We start from the raw sequence: 25,184 nt of genomic DNA, 5'->3' as shown, positions 1-25,184 counted from the left end.
TTATTCCAGTGTGAATTCATTTGTATATGTACATTTTTTCTTTTTTCAGTGCCTCCTGCGATAGACGGCAACAGTGAAACAGCTGATGAGTTGACTACAGTTCTGGACAGTTCTGTTAACCTAGAGTGCATTGCTACGGGCTCTCCCCCGCCACAGCTCAACTGGCTGAGGAACGGCCTGCCCCCGCCCATGTCCTCCCACATACGGCTTCTCTCTGCGGGACAGGTGCTCCGGTAGGTCAGTGGACAGTACGTAGTGATGGGTCTGATGCAAACAAACCTGTTCAAAGAGCCGGCTCTTTTAAGTGGTGTCTTTTTTTTTATATAAATTTTTGGCATTTCCAAGCTTTATTAGATAGTTCAGAGTTGAAATGGGGAGACAGAGAGAGAGGGGGGATGACATGCAGTAAAGGTCCACGGGTCAGATTTGAACCCGCGACCACTGCAACGAAGGCCGAAGCCGATATGGTACGTGCTCTAGGCCATTTTGTGAAGCAGAGAGGTGTATGAAGCAAGTCAGTGCATCTATTTGGTAATTTCAGAGAGTTACAAGGGTCTGTAACGCAATGAAAACAATCGGCTACGCAATTTATTGATATTAAAACATTAGATCAGAACAAAGGATGTATTGAATAATTTAAGTGATACGGCAAGCTGCCCCTGCCCATCTCCTCCCACATACGGCTTCTCTCTGCGGGACAGGTGCTCCGGTAGGTCAGTGGACAGGGCTCAACAGGAGTTTGTAACAGATTGCTGCTTATTGAGATCAGATGAGATACACCTTTATTGGCCCAAAGAGAATTTGTCTTGCACTTAGGAACATAAAAAACATATAAACACAAACAGCACACATACACACAGGTTCAGACAATGATAGACAATAGACAATATAGACATTATAAAAAGATAAAAACTAAACATTCAAATTGCATAATTATTATTGTGCATCTTATGTGAGCAATTTTTCTGACACATAAAATGTAATTATTGCAAAAGCAGTTTGTTATATTAGGGTGAGACCTAGATGGGCGGTGTAATCGACTCGTCTATCTGAAATCTTGGTAGTTTCACATGTTTTGTACGTAATTTACTTGTGGAATTATGTTTTTTCATATTAGAATTCTTTTTTTAAAACCCGCTCTATCCTGCTAGTTTTTCTGCATTTAAATAAGTATGTAAATCACACTGCCTAATGCAATTTCATTATAATGGGTTTGCATTTGGAAGTGTTTACTGTACTATACGACAAGCTTACATTTTAATACATTTAAATACAAATAAAAAGAACTTTTCTGCAACAATAGAAAGTGTTAAAAATGATGTGAGCTGCTGTATGCATTCTAACGCAAAGGATACTTATATGTTTTGCCTTTTGGATCTGTCAGGATAACACGAACACAGCTGTCGGACAGCGGCACCTACACCTGCGTGGCATCAAACAGAGCCGGAGTGGACAACAGACACTTTAACCTGCAGGTGCACGGTGAGTCTGAACACTATTCAATCTGAGTGAAGGAATAAATCCCCAAAGAACCATTTTTTTCCTTCTTTATAATTATTTAGTTTCAGACATTTATTAAGGAGATACTCACTGATTTTGACAAACTGATTTTGACAACAAGCACCTTTTTTAGCTGCAACCAACAGCATGTTCAATAAATACTTTTTACCCTTTTTCCACCAAACACCATTCTAAAGACAATAGTTAAGTTAAGTTGCTTTATTATTCAATGGACATTGAAATTTGTTTTTCTGCATATCCCCTCTCAAGTTACCACACTCCAAAGGGGGTCAGAGTGCAGGGTCAGCCATAGTACAGCGCCCCTGGAGCAGTTTGGGGTTAAGTGTCTTGCTAAAGGACACAATGGTAGAGATGGTGGGCACTGTAGACATAATACCAACCACCAATGTTTTTACTACTAACACCCTCCTGTCCGGTGCCGGGGATCTTACCAGCTACCTTATGGTTACTGGTCGGCCACCTTTTCCTCTAGGCCATCCTACCACCCCCTCAATGTTAAGCACTAAATAAAAACCTTTCTAACTGTCTCTTCAGTCCCTCCCGGTCTGGACGGAGCAGGGAGCACAGAGGAGGTTACTGTGGTCAGAGGACACTTGGCTTCCCTGCTGTGTATTGCTGACGGGACGCCCACCCCCACTGTGACCTGGCTCAAAGAAGGGCTGACCCTCTCTCCTGACCCCCACCTCAAACTCCTCAACCTCAATACAACTGTGCAAATCACCCAGGCACAAGTCAACGACACGGGGCGCTACACCTGCGTGGCTAACAACACAGCTGGTCAAGCTAGCCGCCACTTCAATGTGAAAGTGTTGGGTGAGTTGAAAGCAGTTTATAAATATTATTCTCCAAATTCAGCTTTTGTATATAATAAAATAGAATGGAAAAGAATAGAATAGAATAGAACTTAATTTGCCTAGCAACCAGGGTTAGTGGTATTCGTTTTAGGAACATCAACAGAGGAGGACCCTTCTTCAGGACAGTTGGAGCACATAGTCATAGAAATAAAGTGCATCCATACTACATCTCAAATCTACAGGAGATTATTAAGGCTCAAAATACATTCACTCTGATACAGTGCAGTTATAGGTCTAGCTTTGATAAATAAATAAGCATAGGTGGTCAAAAAGATGCATAATACGTGTTTTAATAACGTTCTACTCATGATTTATTGATTCCTGGAGTATGAATCTGTCTACACATTTGAAACACGTTCGTTATAATGCTTTTGTTGCATGGAAAAGGAAAAATAAATATATGTGTTTTTAACTTGTTTTCTTTATTCAGACCCTCCACACATTAGGGGCTCTGGTGTACAGGCAGAAGTGTCTGTTGTGGTGAATAACGTGCTGGAGCTCGAGTGTGAGGCCTCAGGGATCCCCACTCCCTCTCTGACCTGGCTGAAAGACGGACGGCCGCTCCCACAGACAGACGGAGTGCGCCTCCTCAGAGGGGGAGAGGTGCTCAGGGCAGCCTCCGCACAGGTCAGTTGAACAGTGCCATATCTCATGTACTAACTCTAGATTGAATCAGATTTTCTTTTCTATAAAAAAAAACATACATGTAAAATTGGTAAAATATTTTGTTGGTTTTTTACTTTGTTTAGTTTATTCATTCACCAAAAATCTTGATTTTCTTTTTGAAATACTTTATTTTTGGATTTTTTTTTCAAGGAACACAAACACAAATGAAAAAGTGAACACAGAAACAAAAGACAAAATGAAATAAACAACTAACATGACGTACTATACTTTCAATTTTTTTCTATTTATTTTTGCACATATTTAAAATAGAAAACCTTAACTAAACATATAACACCATTACAAACTCTTTTTCCATATTTTTCATAATGTATTTCAGTTGGAGGACACGGGCAGATACACCTGCTTAGCAAACAGTCCGGCGGGCGATGATGACAAGGAGTTCCTGGTCCGAGTGCATGGTGGGTGACGCATTAAATGTAGTGTGCACTGTACATGATAGTGTAGGGAAAAATCCATGGCCTAAACAAAAGGTAATTAATTAATGTATAAAGTGCGCTCGTGGTGAAGTGGTTAGAACCTCACCTCCATCAGTCCTCTTTGCAGTGACCCAGGTTGGAATGTCAAAAAAAAAATATTGTTGTATAATACAGTCAATCTGTACTTCGTTAATAACGTTAATTTTCTTTAATAATGAATAATATCTTCACAATTCATAAAGAATAAGTTGTGATGATATTCGGCTATTGAGTGTGTTTCCTGGTTCTCTTCACAGTTCCCCCTAACATAGCGGGGGAGAGTTCCCCTCAGGATGTGTCTGTGCTGCAGAACAGACAGGTGACGCTCGAGTGCAAGTCGGACGCTGTCCCACCTCCCACTCTCACCTGGCTCAAAGATGGACGTCCATTCCAGGTCAGAAATCAGATCAAAATAAGTCAATAATCTGATTGATTGATTGATTGATTGATTGATTGATTGATTGATTGATTCTCTTTATTTTGAACATGTAAGCAATTAAAAACAAAGTTAAAATAGTAATAGATAGATGAATAAATAAAAAGAAAAAGGAAAAAAACAGACACACTTTCTACATGCGCTAAAGGGGGTAGTACGAAGTAAAAAATGCATCTTGTCCTACCCCTTAACAGATCAATTTAGCCTGGATAGTTAGTATTATATTATCAACATGTCCAAACAATCCTTTCAATTGTAGTCACACACACACACACACACACACAATTCAACAGAAGATGTTGGACATGATTTAAAGCATGACCAACAGGCGACCTGAAAAATGTCCACTATTGGCTTGGCGGTCCCCTGTTGGTGAATGTGTTACAAAGTCAAGTCCACTGTTAGATAGGTACGTAAGTGCACACACATTCACTGTATGACCTTTTTTCCATATGCAGGCCTCTGCCCGTATGCGTATCCTGTCCGCTGGTCGTTACCTCCAGATCAACATGGCAGAGCTGAGTGACCGTGCTCAGTATACCTGTGTGGCAAGCAACATCGCTGGGAAGACCACGCGACAGTTCAACCTGGCCGTCAATGGTACAGTTACATCTTTAATCTAGAACTTGTGCTATTTAAGTATAGGATAGGATAGGATTAACGTCATTGATAGTTACTTCACATACTCCTTGGAATTATCTTTTTTTTTTTTTAGTCATGAGCACATGGCAGAAATTACAAGTGGGAAATCTGGATATTTCCATGATACCAGAATTGCCCAGTTGTGATGTTTCAGGGCAGCAAAAATAGCTTTCTAGCGTCCATGTTTGTTTTCCATGGAGTACGTGAAGAAAGCATCATGCAATACTGTTTGTCTTTTCTGATAACGCAGTAGAAGAGGATAATTTTTCTTTTTCCATACCCATTTATTATGTTATAAAGCTGAATGCTCAAACTTACATATAAAAATGTATGTGTTTCACCTGTCCCCTCAGTGGCCCCTACTATCAAAGAAGGCTCTCAGGCAGTGTCAGTTCACATCAACATGCCAGCGTTGTTGGATTGTATTGTGAGTGGAGTCCCACCTCCGCGCGTAACCTGGAGGAAACTTGGCGCCATATTGGTAGAAAACAACGCCAGGTAAATCCGCGGCTGTTTTCCAAATATCATACTCTTTCTTTTTGTCTTTCTACTGAATTGGGACATCCTAAATCTTTTTACTACCACACTGAATAGCAGTCATATAACAGAGATGCATTATTGCGAAATACTTATAATTATGCTAACATTTTATATTTAGTTTTTTTCTGTTATGAATTTTTGTATAACATTACATGGTTATGGTTTTAATAAGACAAAATCTGCATATTTGAATAAATAATTAAAGTTGATTTTTGTATGAACATGTGCAGGTACACATTCTCAGAGGACGGGTCGCTACACATCCACTCCGCTCTGGTGACCGACACCGGGCGATACCTGTGTATGGCAACCAATCAGGCGGGTACGCAACGCAAGAGAGTGGACCTGCAAGTATACGGTGGGTGATAATCAATTTGTATCTCAGACTCTCAAAGGTCCATATATACAAAAAAAAAGGCGTAAAAAAAAAACAGCGTACTTCCAAACTGATCAAACACAGTCCTACGTTTTTGTTGTTGTGTATCTTAGGCCTATATGTGGTTTTGTATTGTATTTTTGTAAAGCATTTTGGTCAACTGATGTTGTTTTTAAATGTGCCATAGAAATACATTTGACTTGACAGTCATCTAGGGATTTCCAATCAGTTTGCAGAGTAAGAGTTCCATATCACTTAGCGTCTGAGGAAGTAACGCCAGTAGTTAGTAATAAAATGTATATACGCTTAACGGAGGCTCACTCTTTGGCGTCGGGCCGAACAACGCCCTCTAACTGTGGTATAATGAGCACATTCCACAGCCTGTCGTGAGCTATTGCTTAATTATATTATAAAATCAAAATGTTCATTTTACTCAAACATATGCCTCTAAATAGAAAACAAGAGACACTGAACATTTGGAGTGGTCTCTTAATTTTTTCCAGAGCTGTATTGTGATTTCATGATTGTCTGTCTGTTCATATTTTTCAGTCCCTCCCTCCATCGCTGAAGGTCGCACCAACGTCACGGTTACGGTAAACGTTCAGACCACTTTGTCGTGTGAGGCCACCGGCATTCCCAAACCAACCGTTAGCTGGAGGAAAAACGATCGAACCATCAACACTGACCAGAACCAGAATATGTACAGGTTGAGCCAGGTTTTCTCCCTTGTTGTTTTTCTTATTCAGTAAAAAATGTAATAAAAAAAATAAAAACACGGTATTGGAACGTAAAGGTGGATTCGGCAATTCTGGAGAACGCTCATTGTCAAATCACTTTATTGTCAAAATCATCTGGTGAAATTATCTGGTGTTAATGCACGGCCTAGTCTCTGTAAACTGGTATGTAAACAAAGTGGACCCACCATAGCTGGCAACCTGCCATTCACTGATTTTGACAAAAAAAGCATTCTCCAGATTCGCTGACTCCATCTTAAAGAGAAATGGCATAATAACTCAACCTTTAGACCAAACATATAACGTCTTCTGCTTGAGCTGTTCCTTGTTGTTTCATAGTGAAACTAATCTCTAAATAAATCAATGTTTTTTGTCATTTCAAGATTACTATCATCAGGCTCCCTGGTTGTCATAGCGCCCACAGTGGAGGACACAGCTGTGTATGAATGTGTGGTCTCTAATGATGCAGGGGAAGACTCCAGAACCATCAACCTCACTGTCCACGGTGAGTCACACAATCAGTAAATAAAACAACATTTATTAAAGATAAAAAAATATTTTAATTTTTTTTATGTGACTGTCTGTTTGTGTCTTGTGGTCTCAAGTTTTTCTTGTATCACTGTGTGGTTCCTTACATTGTCTCACATTAAAATAAAATAAATTATTATAAAAAGCCAAAAATGCACACAAAAAATACCTCAACGGGCTGTACAACAACATAAGCAAAATACAAATATCATAACAACAAACCATGTATAAAAAGATAGATGAATTCATCTGTTCAGCATTATGAACAAGAAATATGACATCCATTTTATGTAAGACTTAATATAAAACGATTATAACAGTGATAACATATCGGGTAACCATAGTGATGTATATAGGACAGAAACATTAGCTTACTGTGCTGGAATTAATCTTTCTGTTGTAAAAAATTTGAAACATTTGATTTCATAACGGACCAACAACAGCGAGATTGGATATATTTCTTGCATGTTGTTACTTGTGTCCCCCTCCCTCCTCCCCGTAGTTCCTCCATCTATAGCAGATGAGCCCACAGAGCTGGTTGTATCCAGACTGTCCCCAGTGGTCATCGCCTGTACTGCATCCGGTGTCCCACAACCCACAATCCACTGGACCAAAGACGGCATGAAGCTTTCCAATGAGGGACAGGGCTACAACATCCTGCCCTCAGGTCTGAATCTCATGAATGAGGCGCCAGAAATACACAACTTTTTATTTTGGTATTACAAACAGGCTACTACTGTAAGTCATATAATATTGATAGCAATAATAATAGACTGTATTTGTATAGCACATTTATATAAGAAATGCAGCTTAAAGTGCTTTTCAATTATGCAATCACATTTGTTGAACGCTTTACATTAAAGTAGACCTAATGTGCAAATAGGCATGACAATAATAGTGGAAAAAAAATTGTAGAAATATACTGCTTAGCGCTGCAAAGAGAGCAGGGCATTTTTTAAAAGATCAACTAACCAGAATAGAGGCATAAATTATGAATTTCACTCACTACATGTTATTATCTATGGTGTGTGATGGATGGTCTGTGCTCAGGTCCAGTGGAAATCACCTCAGCTGAGCTCAGTCACGCAGGGCGCTACTCGTGCACGGCCAAGAACGCTGCAGGGTCCACGCAGCGCCACGTGCAGCTCACAGTGCAGGGTAAGAACATTGTACCACCACCGGTATGTCTGTGTGTGAATGAATGGAACCTGGAACCCTGTAAAGCGCTTTGAGTGCAAAGAAAAGCGCTATGTCTATGTCTGTTTTTCTATGTTGTGCTTTTATTCTACCCCCTTATTAGTTCTTTGAGATCTTTCTGAGAATTCTTTCTTCTCTCCTCAGAGCTTCCAGTGATCCAGTCTCATCCGTCCACGTTGGATGTCATCCTGAATAACCCCATCACTCTGCCCTGCAGGGCCACGGGCTCACCCAGACCCACTATCACCTGGCAGAAGGAGGGCATCAATATACACACCACAGGTCAGCAGTAATCCTGTGTGTGTGTGTGTGTGTGTGTGTGTGTGTGTGTGTGTGTGTGTGTGTGTGTGTGTGTGTGTGTGTGTGTGTGTGTGTGTGTGTGTGTGTGTGTGTGTGTGTGTGTGTGTGTGTGTGCACTTGCGTACCTATTGGCATTTTAACACATTCAGCAACTGAAGACGGCTGAGCCAACAGTGGACATTTTTCAGGTCCCCTGTTGGTCATGCTTTAAATCATGCCAAAAACTTGTCTTGTACCTTCTGGTGAAGTGAACTAGTGGAACTTTTGCCAAGAGGCGACCTGAAGTTGCCTGAGTGTTTAGTCCATTCTCAACAGTGCCTCTGCTGGCCGGGGCTGAGATTTAATGACAAATAGAGGTCCACACATGGTCAATGAAGACCAAAAGTACCCTGTTGGCAATGTATGTGCACATGAGTGTGCGCACTTACGTACCTATCTTACAGTAGACTTTGGTGTCATAACACATTCCCCAACAGGGGACCGTTGAACCAATAGTGGCCTTTTTTCAGGTCACCTGTTGGTTATGCTTTAAATCATGCTTTAAATCATGCCTAAACATAATGTTGACTTTTCTCAGCATTTGCCAAGAGGGGACCTATAGGTGCTTGAGTGTTTAGTCCATTCTCTGCATTACCTTGGCTGGCCGAGGTAGTGCAGGTGTGTGTGTGTGTGTGTCTGTGTGTGTCAGTAATCAAGTCACCCCATCATTTGTCTTGCTTCATGCCAGGTGGAAGTTTCACCGTGTTGCCTAATGGAGGTCTGCAGATCTCCAAAGCCTCTGTGTCGGACTCTGGAACATACATCTGTGTGGCTCAAAACCCTGCAGGCACCGCGCTGGGCAAGACCAAACTAAGAGTACAAGGTCAGTGATAACTTGAGCGACAGTCCTATTATTATATAATTTTTCCATAGTTGTGCAAAGGCATGCAAGAAAAATTATGCCACAAATCTCTGTCAGATCTAAGGCCCTTAGATGCTAAAATGTCAAACTTTGTGGGCGTGTTAGTGGGCAGATTGAAGGTTAAAATTCTCATCAAATCATGGTGCTATTAGCGAGCGCAATCCTTCTTTGAGAATCTGTCCCTAAAAGTTTTAACTGCAAGTGGTATTTTATTTACTTGTTTGTTTTATTTTTTTTCACAGTCCCTCCAGTGATCAGCTCGGAGACTCAGACGTACGTGGCTCCTGTGGATTCCTCTGTAACGCTGCATTGCCCGGCTGACGGCTCCCCTCCCCCCTCCGTCTCTTGGCATAAAGACGGACAGCGACTGAGTGAATCTCTCCGCCAGCGCGTTCTCAGCTCAGGGTCCCTACAGGTTTCCTTCATCCAGCCCAGCGACACCGGACGATACACCTGCACTGCTGCCAATGCAGCCGGCACCGTTAGCCTGGAGATGAGCCTCACAGTGCAGAGTACGTGCCCCAGCCAATTCAAATACTGGTCAACTGTTATGAAAAAAAAAAATTTATTAACATAAATATGGGTCCTCTGTGTGATTAGAGAAAAAACAACCCTCTCTTTTTTTTCACCTCAACCTAAAAGCCTGTGTTCAAAAACCCCAGTCAGATTTATCTCCCATTATGACATCATAACAGGACAAGGCACATATCCCTTATAACCCTACCTCCACCTTTGATATTCACTCACTCAGATACCCCTGAATCCAACTGGCAGTTAGATTCAGGGCCAATCAGAGCAGACTTGGCTTTTTGGAAGGTGGGGCTTAAAGAGACAATCTCTAAAACGAAGCATTTAAGACAGAGACTGAAAAGAGGAGATTCAGATATAACTAAAATAAAACTAGCATATCATTTACGATTTTATTGTATAGGGTATATATTTTATAAAAAAAAACATAAATATGCCTTTATTTAAAAATTTGTGTGTGTAATGAAGTGAAACCCCCTTATTGTTTGCATATATCTTATTTTGCAGTCCCACCTTCTATTCGTGGTGGAGAGCAGGAGGTAGCCGTAGTGGAAAACAGTCAGGCTCAGCTGGTGTGTGTGGCGGAGGGCGTGCCACAGCCCAGCTTGTCCTGGGAGAAGGACGGTAATCCTCTCATCGAAACTGCGGGGGAACACACCATCCTGCCCTCTGGAGAGCTGGTCATAGACATCACTCAGGTAAGGGAAACAAAGAAACGCATTAGAAAAATGTTTTGAGTTCTGCTAACAACTCTTCCTACTTGCACCCACTCATCCTTATCCTCCTCATCCACTTTATTAAAATTAATATATATTAGTGCTGTCAAACGATTAAAATATTTAATTTAAATTTAAATCGCATCAATGTCATAGTTAACTCACGATTAATCGCGATTAATCGCATTTTTATCTATTCTAGCCTAAATGTCCCTTGATTTCTTTTTGTCCAATTATTTTCCTCATTTTAATGCTCTTATCACACCCATTCTCTACACCCTTGTAATTCAGTGTATTTCTTCAAACATATCATAATTTGCAATTCAGTGCAAATAGCCCACAATGTAGACCCCCCCCCCCCACCCCTAGAACAGCATACACAAACATAATTGGAACTTATTTTTTTATTTAAAAACAAAACCATAAAACAACAAGGCTATATAAAACAAATTAGTATTAAGGCTTAATTAAACTGGTTGTTGTAGGCCTAAATGTTTTGGGAGTCTTTCATCCACGGCTTATTTAAGACTTATTTAAGTGTGTGGAGTGACTGCCGGTGGGTGCCAGGTGGTTGCCATGGCACTGCTGCAGCCAAGGCAGTCGCCCTTCGTAGCGAAAAATAAAGTGAAAATAAATGACTGCTGGCTGCCACTAACGTTCATAGAGGTTTTGGTGTGCGCGCAGAGTTATAAGTAAGACTTTTGCAAATGACAAGCTTTCTTTCTGTTCTTTTTCCGCGAAGTCCCAGACAGTCACACGGAAGACTCTACTAGTGAAGGTAGAGCAGCTGAGCTAGGAAAGACTAGGTTCCGGTTTCTGCTTCAAAATAAAAGTCAGAATTGACTTGACGTTTAGTCGTTTTGCCAGTTAAATGATTTTAATGTGAAATTACGCTGTAGGACATGTTCCGTTTGAATTAACAGTAACTTACCTGCGAGCCATATGTAGTTTGTGGTGTTTCAGTTGTCCCAACATTACTAGTTGATGCAACAGCATGAGAAAAAACCACAACGTTTGCTAAAGAGCGTTAATCGCCGTTAAAATGGGTTTGCGTTAACGCCGTTAATAACACGTTAAACTGACAGCACTAATATATATATATACATTTTTATCCTATTTTATTTCTCTTTTCTCTGTTTATTACAGTATCCTTGTAATTGTGTTTATTGTGTATGCTCGTCGTCACTGTAAATGAGGGAAACCTAAATATCTTTCAAGTGAAAATAAAGGTGATTGATTCATTCATTCATTTATTGATGGATTGATTGATTGATTGAATGATCCTCTCCTCCCTTTGTACCAGCCTGACGATGCAGGCAGTTACACCTGTGTTGCTACCAATGCGATCGGCCAGGACAGTCGGACGGTGACCCTGTCCGTCCACACTCACCCTGTTTTCACTGAGCTGTTGGGAGACGTGGCACTCAACAAGGGAGAGCGCCTCCTGCTGGAATGTGGAGTCACTGGCATCCCCACACCCAAAATAACATGGACCTTCAACAACAACATCATACCAGGTATGTACTGTTGTGTGAGTGAGAGTGTTTACTGAAAAATCAAACAACCTCCAAACTCCAAAATGTTTTACATAAATGATTGTATGATGTAAATGATTCTGGAGAACGCTTGTTGTCCAAAATCACTTTTTCTCAAAATTAGTGATGACTCCTCACTATCTGCTACCTGAAAAAAATCTATGTTAATAATACACAGCTTAGGCTCTGTAAAAATGTTGCTTGCTACGGTGGGACCCCTTCGTTTACATAGCAGTTTACAGAGCCTAAGCTGTGTATTTACTTAACACTGATTTTTTTTTTCAGCGCTTACACAGTACGTGCAGGTGGTGGATCGTAAGGTTATATTCACTGATTTTTACACAAAAGTGATTTTGACAACAAGCTTTCTCCAGAATCACTGACTTTTAAGAACGTCTGTGTGTTTGTCTATAATCATATTTTACTGCTTTTTGTTGATGCTTAGTTCACTACGATCACATGAACGGCCACAGTGAGCTGGTGATAGACAGAGTCAGCAAAGATGACTCTGGCACCTACACCTGTGTGGCTGAGAACCGCGTAGGAACCATCAAGTCACTGGCATTTGCCTATGTCAAAGGTAAAAAAAAACACACTCTGATTAAACTTATGTCTGCTCTTGTCTGGTTATTGTGCATTTTTGTTAGTTTAGTATGGTTGATAATAATTTTTTTATTTAAATTTTTTTAGAAAAACTTTTAAAAAAATGTTGTCATCAAGTATGCTTTATTTGTTGGTATGCTGGATAATGATTAATATATATTTTTATTCTGTGTGTCCCGCCATGAAATTTAGAGTCAAGTGTAACTCACGAGTCAACCCTCAATCAAGTTCTGTGTCCATAAATGTCAAAGTAAATTCCTCTGTCTTTGTCCAGAGCCCCCTATTATTGACGGGGACCTTCACTCAAACCGTATTGAGCCTCTGGGGGGTAATGCCATCCTAAACTGTGAGGTGCGGGGAGACCCTCTGCCCATTATCAGGTGGAGCAAGAATGGAATCAACATACAGATCAGCAACCGCATCCGTCAGCTAGACAACGGCTCTCTGGCAATCTACGGCACAGTGGTAAGAAAATACATGAAACTGAGATAACTTCTGTGTAAATACAGGAACATACTCTGTACATGATCAAATGTTGAGTATGGAGTCAGCGATTCTTGAGAATGATTGAAAGCCTCGGTTGTGTACTAAAACTAGATTTGATTTTTTCCTGCAAACATACTGTACATACAGAGCGGATCGTGAGGAGATATTCACTGATTTTGACAAAACGTTATTTTGCCAACGAGCATTCTCCAGAATTGCTGACTCTTAAGGTTAAATGTTAAAGCCTGGTCACTGTGGTGGCTCCACAAATATCTTTTAGGGACAAATTTATTTTCATAATTTGCAGCTTGTGAGAAAGACATTTATAAAGTATGTACATTTGAGATTTTCTTGTGATTTATGATGATGAATTGTGCCTTAATTCCATTTTATACAGAGTGAAGATTCAGGCAGCTACATGTGTGTGGCGACAAATGATGCCGGTGTGGTGGAGAGGAGTGTCTCACTTACCTTGCAGAGTAAGTGTCCATCTTTTGAGTTTTCAGTAAAGTCTTTAAGAAGCTGAGATTTTTGGTTCAGAGTATTAAAAAAAACTAACGTTGAGATAATGGATAATGATGGTTATACAGGACAAATGCAAGAGCCAAACTTTAGTTAAAGGTGCAACCAGGAACTTTTTCAGTTTCATTCTCGCAACCCCTTTGGGCAAAAGCAGTACTGTTTTTTTTTTGCCAGCTGTTATTCCTGGGTGAGCGTACCCATGACAAAGGCATTCTTTGCACTGATGGTCTCGTTTGCTGTTACATGTAATTTATGATCATCACTTGCAAAATTTGACTATTTCAGAAATATTTAAAAGTTCCTTGTAGCACCTTTTAAGTAAACACCTAAAAATTTACATTTCTTTTTCCAGGGGCCCCTACCATCATAGTAGAGCCAGTGGAGACGGTGGTGGATGCTGGCACTACGGTTGTGCTAAGCTGTCAGGCAGAGGGTGAGCCCAGCCCGGTGATCGAATGGTCACGTGGTGGTCGCTCCCTACTGGGTAAGGACCGCTTCAACACCCTGTCCAACGGTTCCCTCAGGGTCAGTAGCGCCCAGAAGGAAGACACTGCCGAGTACGAGTGTGTGGCAAGAAACCTGCTAGGATCAGTGCTGGTCAGGGTCACTCTCACTGTACGAGGTGAGCTGGACAATGTTTATTTTTTCTTTAAATACTTTTTTATAGATTTTTTTTTATGAACATACACACACATAAAAAACACTGAAAAAAAGAATTAAATTATAAAATAATATAAACAACAAACATGGAGTACTCTACTATACATATATATATGGCAAATGGCAAACTAAAAATAAAAGGTAGTTCTGTCCAGACTCTGAATGGTGATCTGAACAGGTTAAGCTGTTACAATCGAGAGTACAAAGAAACAAAATCTTCATCCCTTTTTAAAAGGGGACGTCATTTCGCCCACTGGAACTTTCTTACAATCACAGTTAAAAAATTAATAAATACAAAAGTAATCAATTAATATCAATTAATTGACTAAATGGCTGAAAGACATGTTGTTTTAACCTGTATTCCATTGTTTCCCAGTCCACGGGGGCTACTCGGAGTGGGCAGAGTGGGGGGTGTGCAGTGTGTCCTGTGGTGTGGGGTCCCAGAAGAGGCTGAGGCTGTGTAACAACCCACTACCGGCCAACGGGGGGCGCCACTGTGCCGGATCAGACAAAGACACAAGACGGTGTCAGGGAAAGCCCTGTCCAGGTGAGTCTGCTGAGTGTGACCATGTTTAAATTAATAATAAAGGTTTTAAATTTATTCGATTGCTTTGTTATGTTATTTTAAGCCAAAAATAAATGAATTGCATCATTTTACTGTCATATATCAATAATGTGCAGGTAGTCCAGAGAAAAGAAAACCATATTGTTTGCCATTGCTTGAACGCCCATTTCTGTTGAAGGTTTATTTGTCTAAATGAAGTTTTAAAAACAAATAATCAAAGGCACCTGGAACTTCAGTCACACCCCAGTACCGTACTTCCGTCCTGCCTGAGTGTTGTTGTATTTGTAATAATTGTCTCTTTGTTTGTCTCCAGTGGAAGGGAACTGGTCTGAGTGGTCTCTATGGGAGGAGTGTTCTAGAACCTGTGGTCAGGGCAACAGAACGCGAGTGCGGACCTGCAGTAACCCTCCTGCCCAGCACGGGGGCAGAACCTGTGACGGCAGGGCAGTGGAAGTCATCATATGCAGTGTCAGGCCTTGTCCGCGTGAGTCAAGATTTTTTTTAATTTTTTTTTATGATTTTTTTTTGGCATTTTTGCTTTATTAGATAGACTTGGAGAGAGAGTTTTTGTTACACCTTTTTCAGCAATGTTTGAATAAATATCCAAATGTGGCAATATCTAAACAATTTAGTACAAAGCAATGAGTATATTTGCATCTCTTTGATTAAACTAAAAGCTAGATATTGGATAAAGCCAGAGTTAAAATCTTAATTTAATTTTTACCACATTAGAGTTCCAGAACAGATTTTGGATACAGCCTTTTTATATATCCAAGAATACTACTGAGTGTACAGCAACATTCATTTTTGGCATGTTTTTAGGAACAAAATGTATCATAAATCAGACAGTTAACAACATATAAACAGATCCTTTTGTATGTATAGTATTGTATTGTAATCCTATATGTATTGACCATCTTCTTATACTTCAGTGGCGGGTAACTGGGGGTCTTGGTTACCATGGAGCCCCTGTAGTGAGACCTGTGGTAAGGGAATGCAGTCCAGAATACGGCTGTGCAACAACCCACCGCCAGCCTTCGAAGGGCCGCAATGTGAAGGCTCGGACACACAGACACAAGTGTGCAAGGAGAAGCAATGTCCTGGTGAGTGCTCAGGGATTCAGTTTGGTTAAGTTTAGGCTATTTCTGTCATTTTCCAACTTGAAAAAGCTCAAATAAACTATAATAAACATTAATTAATGCTTTTCCAACATTGTAGACGAAAAACGGAGTAGGCCTTCACATACCCATTTAACATTTATTTTATAACAATTTTACAACAATTATTTTGTCAGTTCACTTGACATTTTACAGCAAAATGAAGGTAAGGAAAGGTAACAAAAAAACAAGTATATAAATATATCCTTTACATTGTATAGGCCTTTTGTAACCCCTGGATACTGTCTGGTAACATCCTGTGGTATGCCTTGTGTATTTAAAAACTGTAGGAGCATTTAAGAGCCTGTGAATGTATGAATAGTTTACTTTTCAGCTCACCATTTGAGAAAATGAGATTTGTTGAAGAAATGTAGTCAAGTCTGTTCAGTAATTTTTTGTAAATAACTTGTCAATTACAGCTCTGAAAAAAATTTAAGAGACTCCAAATATTCAGTGTCTCTCGTTTTACTCTTTAGAGGGATATGTTATATATAAGAGCATTTCCATTAAGTAATAAAGAGAAGAAGATTTAAGAAAAATCGAGCCTGGTCTCTTAATTTTTTCTCTTTAAATAATTCTGCTTCTCTATTGCAGTGGATGGTAAGTGGTCGTCCTGGGTGAGTTGGGGAGCGTGCAGTGTTTCGTGTGGCGGCGGGACCAGACAGCGAACACGCCTCTGTGCCAGCCCCGCTCCTCAGCACGGAGGCAGGCTGTGTGAAGGCAATGACGTGCACATTGACTTCTGCAACAGCGACCCATGCCCCAGTGAGTTTACATTAACTTTTACTTAGAAAAAAAACACCCATGAATGAATACACTGTGTCTACTAATATCTGAACATCTGTCTATAACCAAGTCTTTATTACGGAAGAGTATTAGGGCCACGGGAGAGAAAGAAAAATGAGGGGAGGAATAATATTTTCATTATGCGCTTTGAGAATAGAGATGAAATTCAACATCCACTCTGATGACAATAGCAACAACATACTATTTTGGGGTTTTTCTTTTCAAAGAACACAAACACACAACTGAAAAAGCGAACACACAAACAAAAGACAAAACTAAATGAACAACTAATATGGCGTACTATTCTTAAAAGGTTTCTAAGACATTGGTTAAATTAAAAGTAAATGTTAAACAAAAAACTAAAAAGTCAAAAAGGTTTCATGAAGGTCACTTCAGCGCTGCTATAGGGTCGAGGAAAGGCTGCCATATCTCTTTACATTTTTCTACTTTCCCTGAGATCTCTTAACGGATTTTCTCCATATAGTGTACTAGAGAACTCCATGAGCCACATATCGAAGCAGGGGGCTATCTCCTTATTCCAAGAAAGTTTGTGTTTTTAATAACGTTTTGGAAGTTCACATTTTTCCACATCTTTCATTGATATATTGTGACTTTTTCCCTCTCAGTCAGTGGTAATTGGAGTCCTTGGAGCAGCTGGGGCAGCTGCAGTAAGACGTGTAACGGGGGACAGATGAGGCGCTACCGGACCTGTGACAACCCCCGACCGGCCAACGGAGGGAGGGCATGTGCAGGGGCCGATTCACAGATACAGAGATGCAGCGCAGCCACCTGTCCCGGTGAGTCAGCCTGTTTGAGACTGTGGCTGTGTTGGAAAAGCCATACTAACGTCCTACTTATTGATATATTGTGTCATTGTAGTGGATGGTAACTGATTGTGTCTTTGTGTCTTTGTGTCATTATAGTGGATGGTAACTGGGGCTCATGGCAGCCGTGGGGAGAATGCTCTTCTTCCTGTGGTGGTGGAGAGAGAACACGCGTCCGTCTGTGCAGCAGTCCGTCTCCTAGCAACGGTGGTCGTTTGTGTCCGGGAGACGCTTCTCAGCTGTCCAGGTGTAACGGGCAGGCCTGCCCAGGTAAGTAGTTTGTGTGTGTGTGTGTGTGTGTCTTTGTATAAGTGTGTGCACTTGCGTACCTATCTAACAGTGGACATGGCTTCGTAACACATTCACCAACAGTGGACCGTCAAGCCAATAGTGGACATGTTTCAGGCCCCCCAGTTGGTCAGTCTTTAAATCATGTCCAAAATCTTATGTTGAATTGTGTGTGTGAGTGTGTGTGTGTGTGTGTGTGTTTTTATTAGGGGTGTCAAACAATAGAGAAAATAAATTTTCAATGGTTAGTTGCAATCAATCACATATTTTATCGCCAAGTCCATATTCACAATGAAGAGCAACTTTTAACTGTATCTTAAAACACAGTTGCACTGACTTTTTATCGTGATTCACCTGTTAATGATGACAGCCCTGATACATACAGTATATTGTATATGTGTGCAGTTGAGTGCATTCATAAATCCCTTTTCTTTCTGTCAGGTGGACCCCAGAAGGCACGAGGAAGCATTGTCGGGAACATCAATGATATTGAGTTTGGCATCGGCATCCTGAACGCCACCGTCACAGAGAGCAACTCTGGAGGCAGAATCATCAAAGCTACTGTTACTAATGTACCAAGGACATTAGGTCAGTCTCATATGTTTAAATCTCATAACTTTAGACTGTATGTGACTGTTCATGCAACTAGTGCACAAAAGTTGATCTCTTTTTTGTTTATTTTTTCAATTCTTTTAATACCTTATTTATGGAGTTTTTTCTTTTACAACATAAACGTAATAAAAACATAATAATGTTTTTTTTATAGAGGTGGGCATAGATTAATTTTTTTAATCTATATTAATCTCATTGAATTTTGGAATTAATCTAGATTAATCTAGATTAAAATGGCTCATTTGAATTCATTCATAATATGTGTGTGCTCCCTAAATAATGACTCAAAGTAAGTCTTTGAGAACGTGTTTCTCAAGCCAGGTGGCGCATCAGACCAGGGGCTCATCTCCTGTTTCCAACATGCATCACAAACTGCTTGAGGAAGCTGTTCTACTATGATAATTGGTGATGAAAATAAATAATGTTCAACAAGATGTTACTTAGTAACGCGTTACCGGCATCGGACCTCTTTTTTCAGTAACGAGTAATCTAACGCGTTACTATCTCCAAACCAGTAATCAGATTAAAGTTACTCATCAAAGTCACTGTGCGTTACTTTTTCTGTCATTTTCCTTAGTGAAACATTTTACATAACTGCACAAATGACTGCGATTGCGATTTAGGATTCGGGTACGGTGACGTTGACGTTGAAGAGATAGAAGTGTTTAAAACTTGGAAACTTATAGTCACGTGGCGACCGGTGGCCACACACACCCACCCTGCGTTCCAATACCCGATTGTGTCGTGAGCAAGTGATGGAGAGAGAGAGCGGCGGGTGTGTGAGAGAAGCTTCGCTCCTGCAATAAAGGCTCCTCAAGTGTCAACAACGGCCCCCGGCTATTATTACCCGACCAGAGAACACACGGAAGGGGGTTCACCCCGACGGCGAACAGCCATCGGCCCTGGAGGGAACCATCTCCCCTGAGCCGAACAGGAGGTGGAATAAGAGATTAACGGCGATATTTTTTTTATCGCCGATAAGAGTCTGGCGTTAACGCAGCACGTTAACGCCGATAACGGCCCACCACTATTTTTTTATCATTATTATCTTTATAAATGTTTTTTTTTAATCTGGCTATGTTTCATATGTGTTTGTTTGTTTGTTTGTTTGTTTTTTACGATTGTTTGAAAGCCTTTTAGGGACGGGCATTGGAAATTAACAGTAGCTATATATTCTCTGATGCTGTACATTATAGATTTGTATTTTAAGTGTCTTTGAGGTAGCATCCATCTGTCCCTATCAAATAAACACAAAATAAAAAATGAAATTAATAATAAATTACATCCATTTTGTCTTTTAAATGTGAAGGTCCTGCCATGAGGAAGCTGGTGTCGATCCTGAACCCGATCTACTGGACCACGGCCCAGGAGATAGGAGAAGCTGTGAACGGCTACACGCTAACGGGAGGCTTGTTTAGAAGAGAGACTCAAGTGGAGTTTGCTACAGGTAGGATTGGACTCTGACTTTTATTACTTTATAAAGCTCACCATTAGGGCTGTAACAATACACCAACTCATGATTCGATTTGTATCATGATTTTTTTTTTATTTAAAAAGCATTTTATTTAAATAAAATCCTACGGTCTGTTATTTCTGTTTTGTTTAGTTTATTTTGTTGTTTTAAAAAAAGCCTCCTGTGGACAGGTGTTGTAAACTAGCATTTATGCTAACACACTGTAAACAATGCATCTGGTTCGTCCAATGACATTGTCATGTCCATGTCCAAATAAAATCTACTATACTATACTATTTCTTGATAATGACATCATGATATGTTAAAGGTTAATTCACTGTTGCTATACTAATTGTATGTTGCTAGGTGAGATCCTGAGGATGACCCACATAGCCAGAGGCCTGGACTCAGACGGAGCGCTGTTACTGGACATCGTGGTGAATGGACACATTCTGCAGCTGCCCTCACATTCTGACATCAGCATCAAGGTAAAACCAAAAGCGCTCTTATGTTTTTGAACGGAAATTAAATCAGTGCCTATTGTTTTACTATGCCAGCGGTTGTTCCTGGGTGAGCGTACCCATGACAAAGGCATTAAGAAAAAAATATTTGAGTTTCAGAAATATTTCAAAGTTCCTCGTAGCACCTTTAACTAAAACTTTTCAAAATACTTCATCACAGATTTCAGGAAAATTATAGAAATTTGAACAGATATGGCACCCTTTCCTCGACCATATAGCAGCGCTGAAGTGACCTTCACGACACCTTTTTGACTTTTTGTTTTTTGCTTCACATTCACCTTTAGTTTAAACAATGTCTTTAGAAACCTGTTAAGTAGAGTACGCCGTGTTGGTTGTTTATTTTCTTTTGTCTTTTGTTTGTGTGTTCCTAAAAAAAAATATCCAAAAATAAAATATTAAAAAGAAATCCTTAATCACATCATATCTACTACCCTTTGTTGGCCTCAGGACTACACGGAGGACTACATCCAAACGGGCCCGGGACAGATATACGCTCTGTCCACGCGTATGTTCAGTATCGACAGAGAGAGCGTCCCTTACTCCTGGAACCACACCATCTCCTACGACCTGTCCAAAGGCAAGATGCCCTACCTGGTCCAGACTCTGCACGGCACGGCCATCAACGCTCAATACCACCCCCTGGAGGAAATGCTCGAGTATAGCATCCAAGCTAGTATCGCCAAGGGTGAGAATATACTGCTCTGTTTTTGAGAGGATGTCTTGTAAATTAGTCTAAAGTCAAGTCAAATTTACTTCTATAGCACATTTAAAAACAACATCATTGTGTCGAAGTCTCACCTTTTGTTAAATGAGTCTTCAGCAACGTTTTAAACTGGTCAACTTTACAGGGTTCCAGGTTCCATTCATTCACACACAGTCATACCGAACAATGAAAAACATATAAACTTCTTTCTTTCTTTCTTTCTTTCTTTCTTGTCTGTTGTTGTTTTGTTTGTTTGCTTGTTGTTAAAAGATTCGAATCAAATAAAAAAAAATATACAAAAAAAAAGAAAATACTGCTCTGTAAAAAAAACTTAACTTAAAGGCTTATAACTTAATATAAGGTTCTGTGTTGTCATCTGTTGTTGTTTAGTCATCCAGTCAACCCTTTGCATTTGATTTTACTTTATTTCCCATAAAGAAATGTTTTGTCGGAATTTAATGAAGAATTGTTGATGATTCCAGGAGATCGCAGTAACCAGTGTCCCCAGGGTTTCACGTTGGTGTCAGCTGGGCCATACTGTGCAGGTAACGTTTATCTACATCGCACTGTTCCTATGGCTAGTTAATGATACTGATAATTATGAATTAATAAATAATAATAATAAAGCACATTACAAAGTGCTGTACAAGGCAGCAGATATATATAAAAAAAAATAACAAATAAAGTTGCCATTTTTGAGTCCTTTTTTGTGTTGCTATTTTCCTTTTGCTCCTCTTCTACTTCTGTAGAGCAAAGTAGTTACATTGTATTGTGGATTTAAAGACACTTTAAAGACAATTTAATGATTTATCCAAACATACTTTGTTCTGTTACTGATTGTTGCAATATTGTTTTGTTTTTATGTATCATGTATGTGCTGCAGATGAGAACGAGTGTGTTGTGGGGAACCCCTGTTCACACACCTGCCACAACGCCATAGGGACTTACTACTGCTCCTGTCCCAGAGGCCTCACCATCTCCGCTGACGGCAGGACATGTCAGGGTGAATGTCTCGCAAACACACACGTCCAGCCTGTTCTCAATCCATGCTGTCGGAATTAGGACTCCAAAAAAAACATGCTATTAGTTTAAAGTTATCATGCGTAACTTTTTCATATTAAATGAATGTCGGTTACATTCAAGCCATCGGCAAACGAGTTGACATAAAGTTGATTAAGCTTATCAGCTCCACAAAACTCTCATTATGGCAGTGTTTACAAACTAGTGTCGCTCCCTAGACACTGTTGCAGGAGCTCAGGAAAATCCCAAGAAATGTTTCAGTTGTTGATTCTACTGCTGAGAAAAAAACCTGAACGTACAGCAGAAGGAATTAAATTCCATGCTTGATCACCGAAAGCTTACTTCATGTAGATGGACAGTGTTGTTATAATTACTCAGAATTCCTCATGCAGGCAACAGAAGTTATGCACTATACCTTTAAATAATCCAGTGCTCTTTCATTCCCATAGACATCGATGAGTGTTCACTGGGCGGGAACGTGTGTCATAACGGACAGGACTGTGAGAACACAATCGGCTCTTACAGGTGTGTCATGCGTTGTGGTCGCGGATTCAGGAGAACAGCAGATGGTCTCAGCTGCACAGGTACGCCACCACGATTTATTTAAAGGTACACTGTGTAACTTTGGGTGTCAGAGAAGTGAACATTTTTTAAATACTTTATTTTTTGATTTTTTTTTTAAGAACAAAAACACACAACTGTAAAAGTGAACGCACAAACAAAAGACAAAAGAAATTAAACAACCAACACGGCGTACTCTACTTAAAAGGTTTCTAAAACATCGTTTGAATTAAAGGTAATTGTCAAGCAAAAAATTAAAAGTCAAAAATGTGTCATGAAGGTCACTTCAGCGCTGTTATATTGTCGAGGAAAGATTGCCATATCTGCTTAAATTTTAGAAATTAACATTTTTCTAAAGTATATTTTCATAACTGAATAAACAAACTTTACTCACACGATAATTGGATCCCTAGAAAACTGTTTGAAGTTAGAAAGCTACTTTAAAAGTTACCGTTTTACTGTTGTTGTTTACAGCAGCGGGGCCCACAGTTTGGTTAACAACCATATTCTAGTCTTACGTTTGGTTCCAGGTGCCTCCAAACTATTTTTTTATTTTTATTGAATTGAATTTTGATAGAATTATTCAATACTAAGAATTACATGTAGAGTAAATATGTTTTGTAGACTAACTGCATGCTTTGCAAATGTAAACAAATCTCCCTCCCGTGAAACTGCATAGTGAACCTTGTACAACAGAGAATGTGTTGTGATTGTTGCTGATATGAAACTTTCACAAGTAATTTCCTTTGTTGCTCAGATGTGAACGAGTGCCAGGAGTCCAATCCGTGCAATCAACACTGTCTGAACACGATAGGGAGCTACCGATGTGCCTGTGAGCCAGGATATCAAATCAGGAACCGACGCTGTATAGGTGAGATGGCTACACCTCTCCATATCATGCTTTATCTGTATCAAAGGTGCTACATTTAAAACTTTTAAATATTTTTCCTCTGATGATCATAAATGACATGTAACAACAAAAGAGACCATCAGTACAAAAAATGCAATTTTTATATAGTTTTTCTTTATGCCTTTGTCATGGGTACGCACACACAGGAACAACAGCTGGCGTAGTAAAAAACGCTATCGCTTTTGTCCAAAGGGGGCACAATAATTAAAGTAAGCTGAAAGTTCCTCTGAGCACCTTTTAACTATAACTTTTCCCATAACTTACTGACCGATTGTCCAATCTCCACAAAAGTTGGAACTTATCTTCTGATTGTTATGGTTTCACCAAAGAATTTTCAGCTAGCCCAACACACAGGCACATTAAAATTTCAAGGGGGGAATTTTCAGTTTTTTATTGTTATTTCATTGCTTGAAACATTAAGTCACAAAATACTTTCCTTGAATAAACTTCACCTCTGTTCTTCTCTCTCCCATCACATCAGATATAAATGAGTGCAGACAAAGGGTGTGTCGCTCTGATCAGCAGTGTAAAAACAAACGCGGTGGTTACACCTGTATTGACCTGTGCCCCAACGGCATGACCAAAGGTGGCAATGGCACGTGTGTAGGTGAGTATCCACCGACATGAAGGATTTCTTGTTATGCAGAAAATGTGTTTTAGATTAGATTAGATTAGACCCAAAAAGGGAAATTAATTTGCATCTAACCTCATCTACAATCACACAAAAATTATATCAACATAACTTTTTTAATGTAATGTAACTTTCATAAGTTACAACAGGCCAACAAACAGTAACTTAAACAGACCATGACTTGCCCTTACTAATAAAGATGATATAAAAATGAAATACAAAAAGCATGTCAGTGACATCAAGGTAAAGTTATTAAGGTCAAATAAATAGCAATACAATAGATAATAAAAATACATTGTTGCATTATCATTATCATGTGGCCTTCCATAGACATTGATGAGTGCAGAGATGGAACGCATCAGTGCAGATACAACCAGATCTGTGAGAACACAAGGGGAAGCTACCACTGCACCTGTCCACGCGGGTACAGATCCCAGGGAGTCGGACGGCCCTGTGCAGGTATGTGCAGATTTTCAAAAAAATATATATATATATTTTCTGACATTCAAAGAGCTCTTCATTTGCAGTGATCAGGCAGGTTACATTTCTGTTCAGCTTAAGGTTAAAAAAAAACAGTCTCTCAAGCTCCGGTCAATTTTGAGATTGTAGGCTACTTTGCCTGTTTTGCGTCTATGTATTTCTCCTATACAACAATCTTTAACTACCATTATCTGAACATTAGTTTGTAATCAATAGTGTGATCCAAGAATCTCAACTTCTAAAGCACTTTCATCAACCAAACTTTACATAATCATTCTTAACACTATACTGAAGGTTACTACAGAAGAATTTGTTAATATGTTGATATGATATACTTCCTTCCTAAAAAACATGCAGAAAATGCATTTTTAAGACCAGAACATTTTTGACTCATAAAATGAAAAAAGGTTGTGTCCAAAATCTGTTCTGAAAAACTACGAGTTAAATAAAAA

At 39.7% G+C, this 25,184-nt stretch overlaps 1 protein-coding gene across 1 annotated transcript in view; it reads left to right on the top strand.

Moving 5' to 3' along the window:
• Window positions 1-25,184, top strand: part of hmcn1 (hemicentin 1) — a gene marked incomplete at its 5' end in the record, with an annotated part of 135,582 nt that overhangs the window by 104,426 nt on the left and 5,972 nt on the right. The window contains 38 exons of the mRNA XM_080032171.1: window positions 50-233; window positions 1,385-1,482; window positions 2,056-2,334; window positions 2,806-3,002; window positions 3,379-3,460; window positions 3,775-3,911; window positions 4,412-4,553; window positions 4,949-5,093; window positions 5,366-5,493; window positions 6,061-6,217; window positions 6,629-6,750; window positions 7,276-7,440; window positions 7,824-7,931; window positions 8,115-8,252; window positions 8,998-9,132; window positions 9,414-9,683; window positions 10,207-10,397; window positions 11,719-11,932; window positions 12,396-12,530; window positions 12,828-13,018; window positions 13,437-13,518; window positions 13,914-14,183; window positions 14,598-14,768; window positions 15,100-15,270; window positions 15,719-15,889; window positions 16,538-16,708; window positions 17,356-17,526; window positions 17,653-17,823; window positions 18,283-18,429; window positions 19,763-19,900; window positions 20,273-20,394; window positions 20,875-21,112; window positions 21,613-21,675; window positions 22,014-22,133; window positions 22,600-22,734; window positions 23,469-23,582; window positions 24,103-24,228; window positions 24,583-24,711. Of these exons, the coding sequence (XP_079888297.1) occupies window positions 50-233; window positions 1,385-1,482; window positions 2,056-2,334; window positions 2,806-3,002; window positions 3,379-3,460; window positions 3,775-3,911; window positions 4,412-4,553; window positions 4,949-5,093; window positions 5,366-5,493; window positions 6,061-6,217; window positions 6,629-6,750; window positions 7,276-7,440; window positions 7,824-7,931; window positions 8,115-8,252; window positions 8,998-9,132; window positions 9,414-9,683; window positions 10,207-10,397; window positions 11,719-11,932; window positions 12,396-12,530; window positions 12,828-13,018; window positions 13,437-13,518; window positions 13,914-14,183; window positions 14,598-14,768; window positions 15,100-15,270; window positions 15,719-15,889; window positions 16,538-16,708; window positions 17,356-17,526; window positions 17,653-17,823; window positions 18,283-18,429; window positions 19,763-19,900; window positions 20,273-20,394; window positions 20,875-21,112; window positions 21,613-21,675; window positions 22,014-22,133; window positions 22,600-22,734; window positions 23,469-23,582; window positions 24,103-24,228; window positions 24,583-24,711 (5,928 nt within the window). The remainder of the gene's footprint in view (window positions 1-49; window positions 234-1,384; window positions 1,483-2,055; window positions 2,335-2,805; window positions 3,003-3,378; window positions 3,461-3,774; window positions 3,912-4,411; window positions 4,554-4,948; window positions 5,094-5,365; window positions 5,494-6,060; window positions 6,218-6,628; window positions 6,751-7,275; window positions 7,441-7,823; window positions 7,932-8,114; window positions 8,253-8,997; window positions 9,133-9,413; window positions 9,684-10,206; window positions 10,398-11,718; window positions 11,933-12,395; window positions 12,531-12,827; window positions 13,019-13,436; window positions 13,519-13,913; window positions 14,184-14,597; window positions 14,769-15,099; window positions 15,271-15,718; window positions 15,890-16,537; window positions 16,709-17,355; window positions 17,527-17,652; window positions 17,824-18,282; window positions 18,430-19,762; window positions 19,901-20,272; window positions 20,395-20,874; window positions 21,113-21,612; window positions 21,676-22,013; window positions 22,134-22,599; window positions 22,735-23,468; window positions 23,583-24,102; window positions 24,229-24,582; window positions 24,712-25,184) is intronic.

This window comes from Ammodytes marinus (assembly GCF_949987685.1).
Source record: "Ammodytes marinus genome assembly, chromosome: 8".
Classification (NCBI taxonomy): domain Eukaryota; kingdom Metazoa; phylum Chordata; class Actinopteri; order Uranoscopiformes; family Ammodytidae; genus Ammodytes; species Ammodytes marinus.
This window is presented reverse-complemented; position numbering and strand designations above follow the sequence as displayed.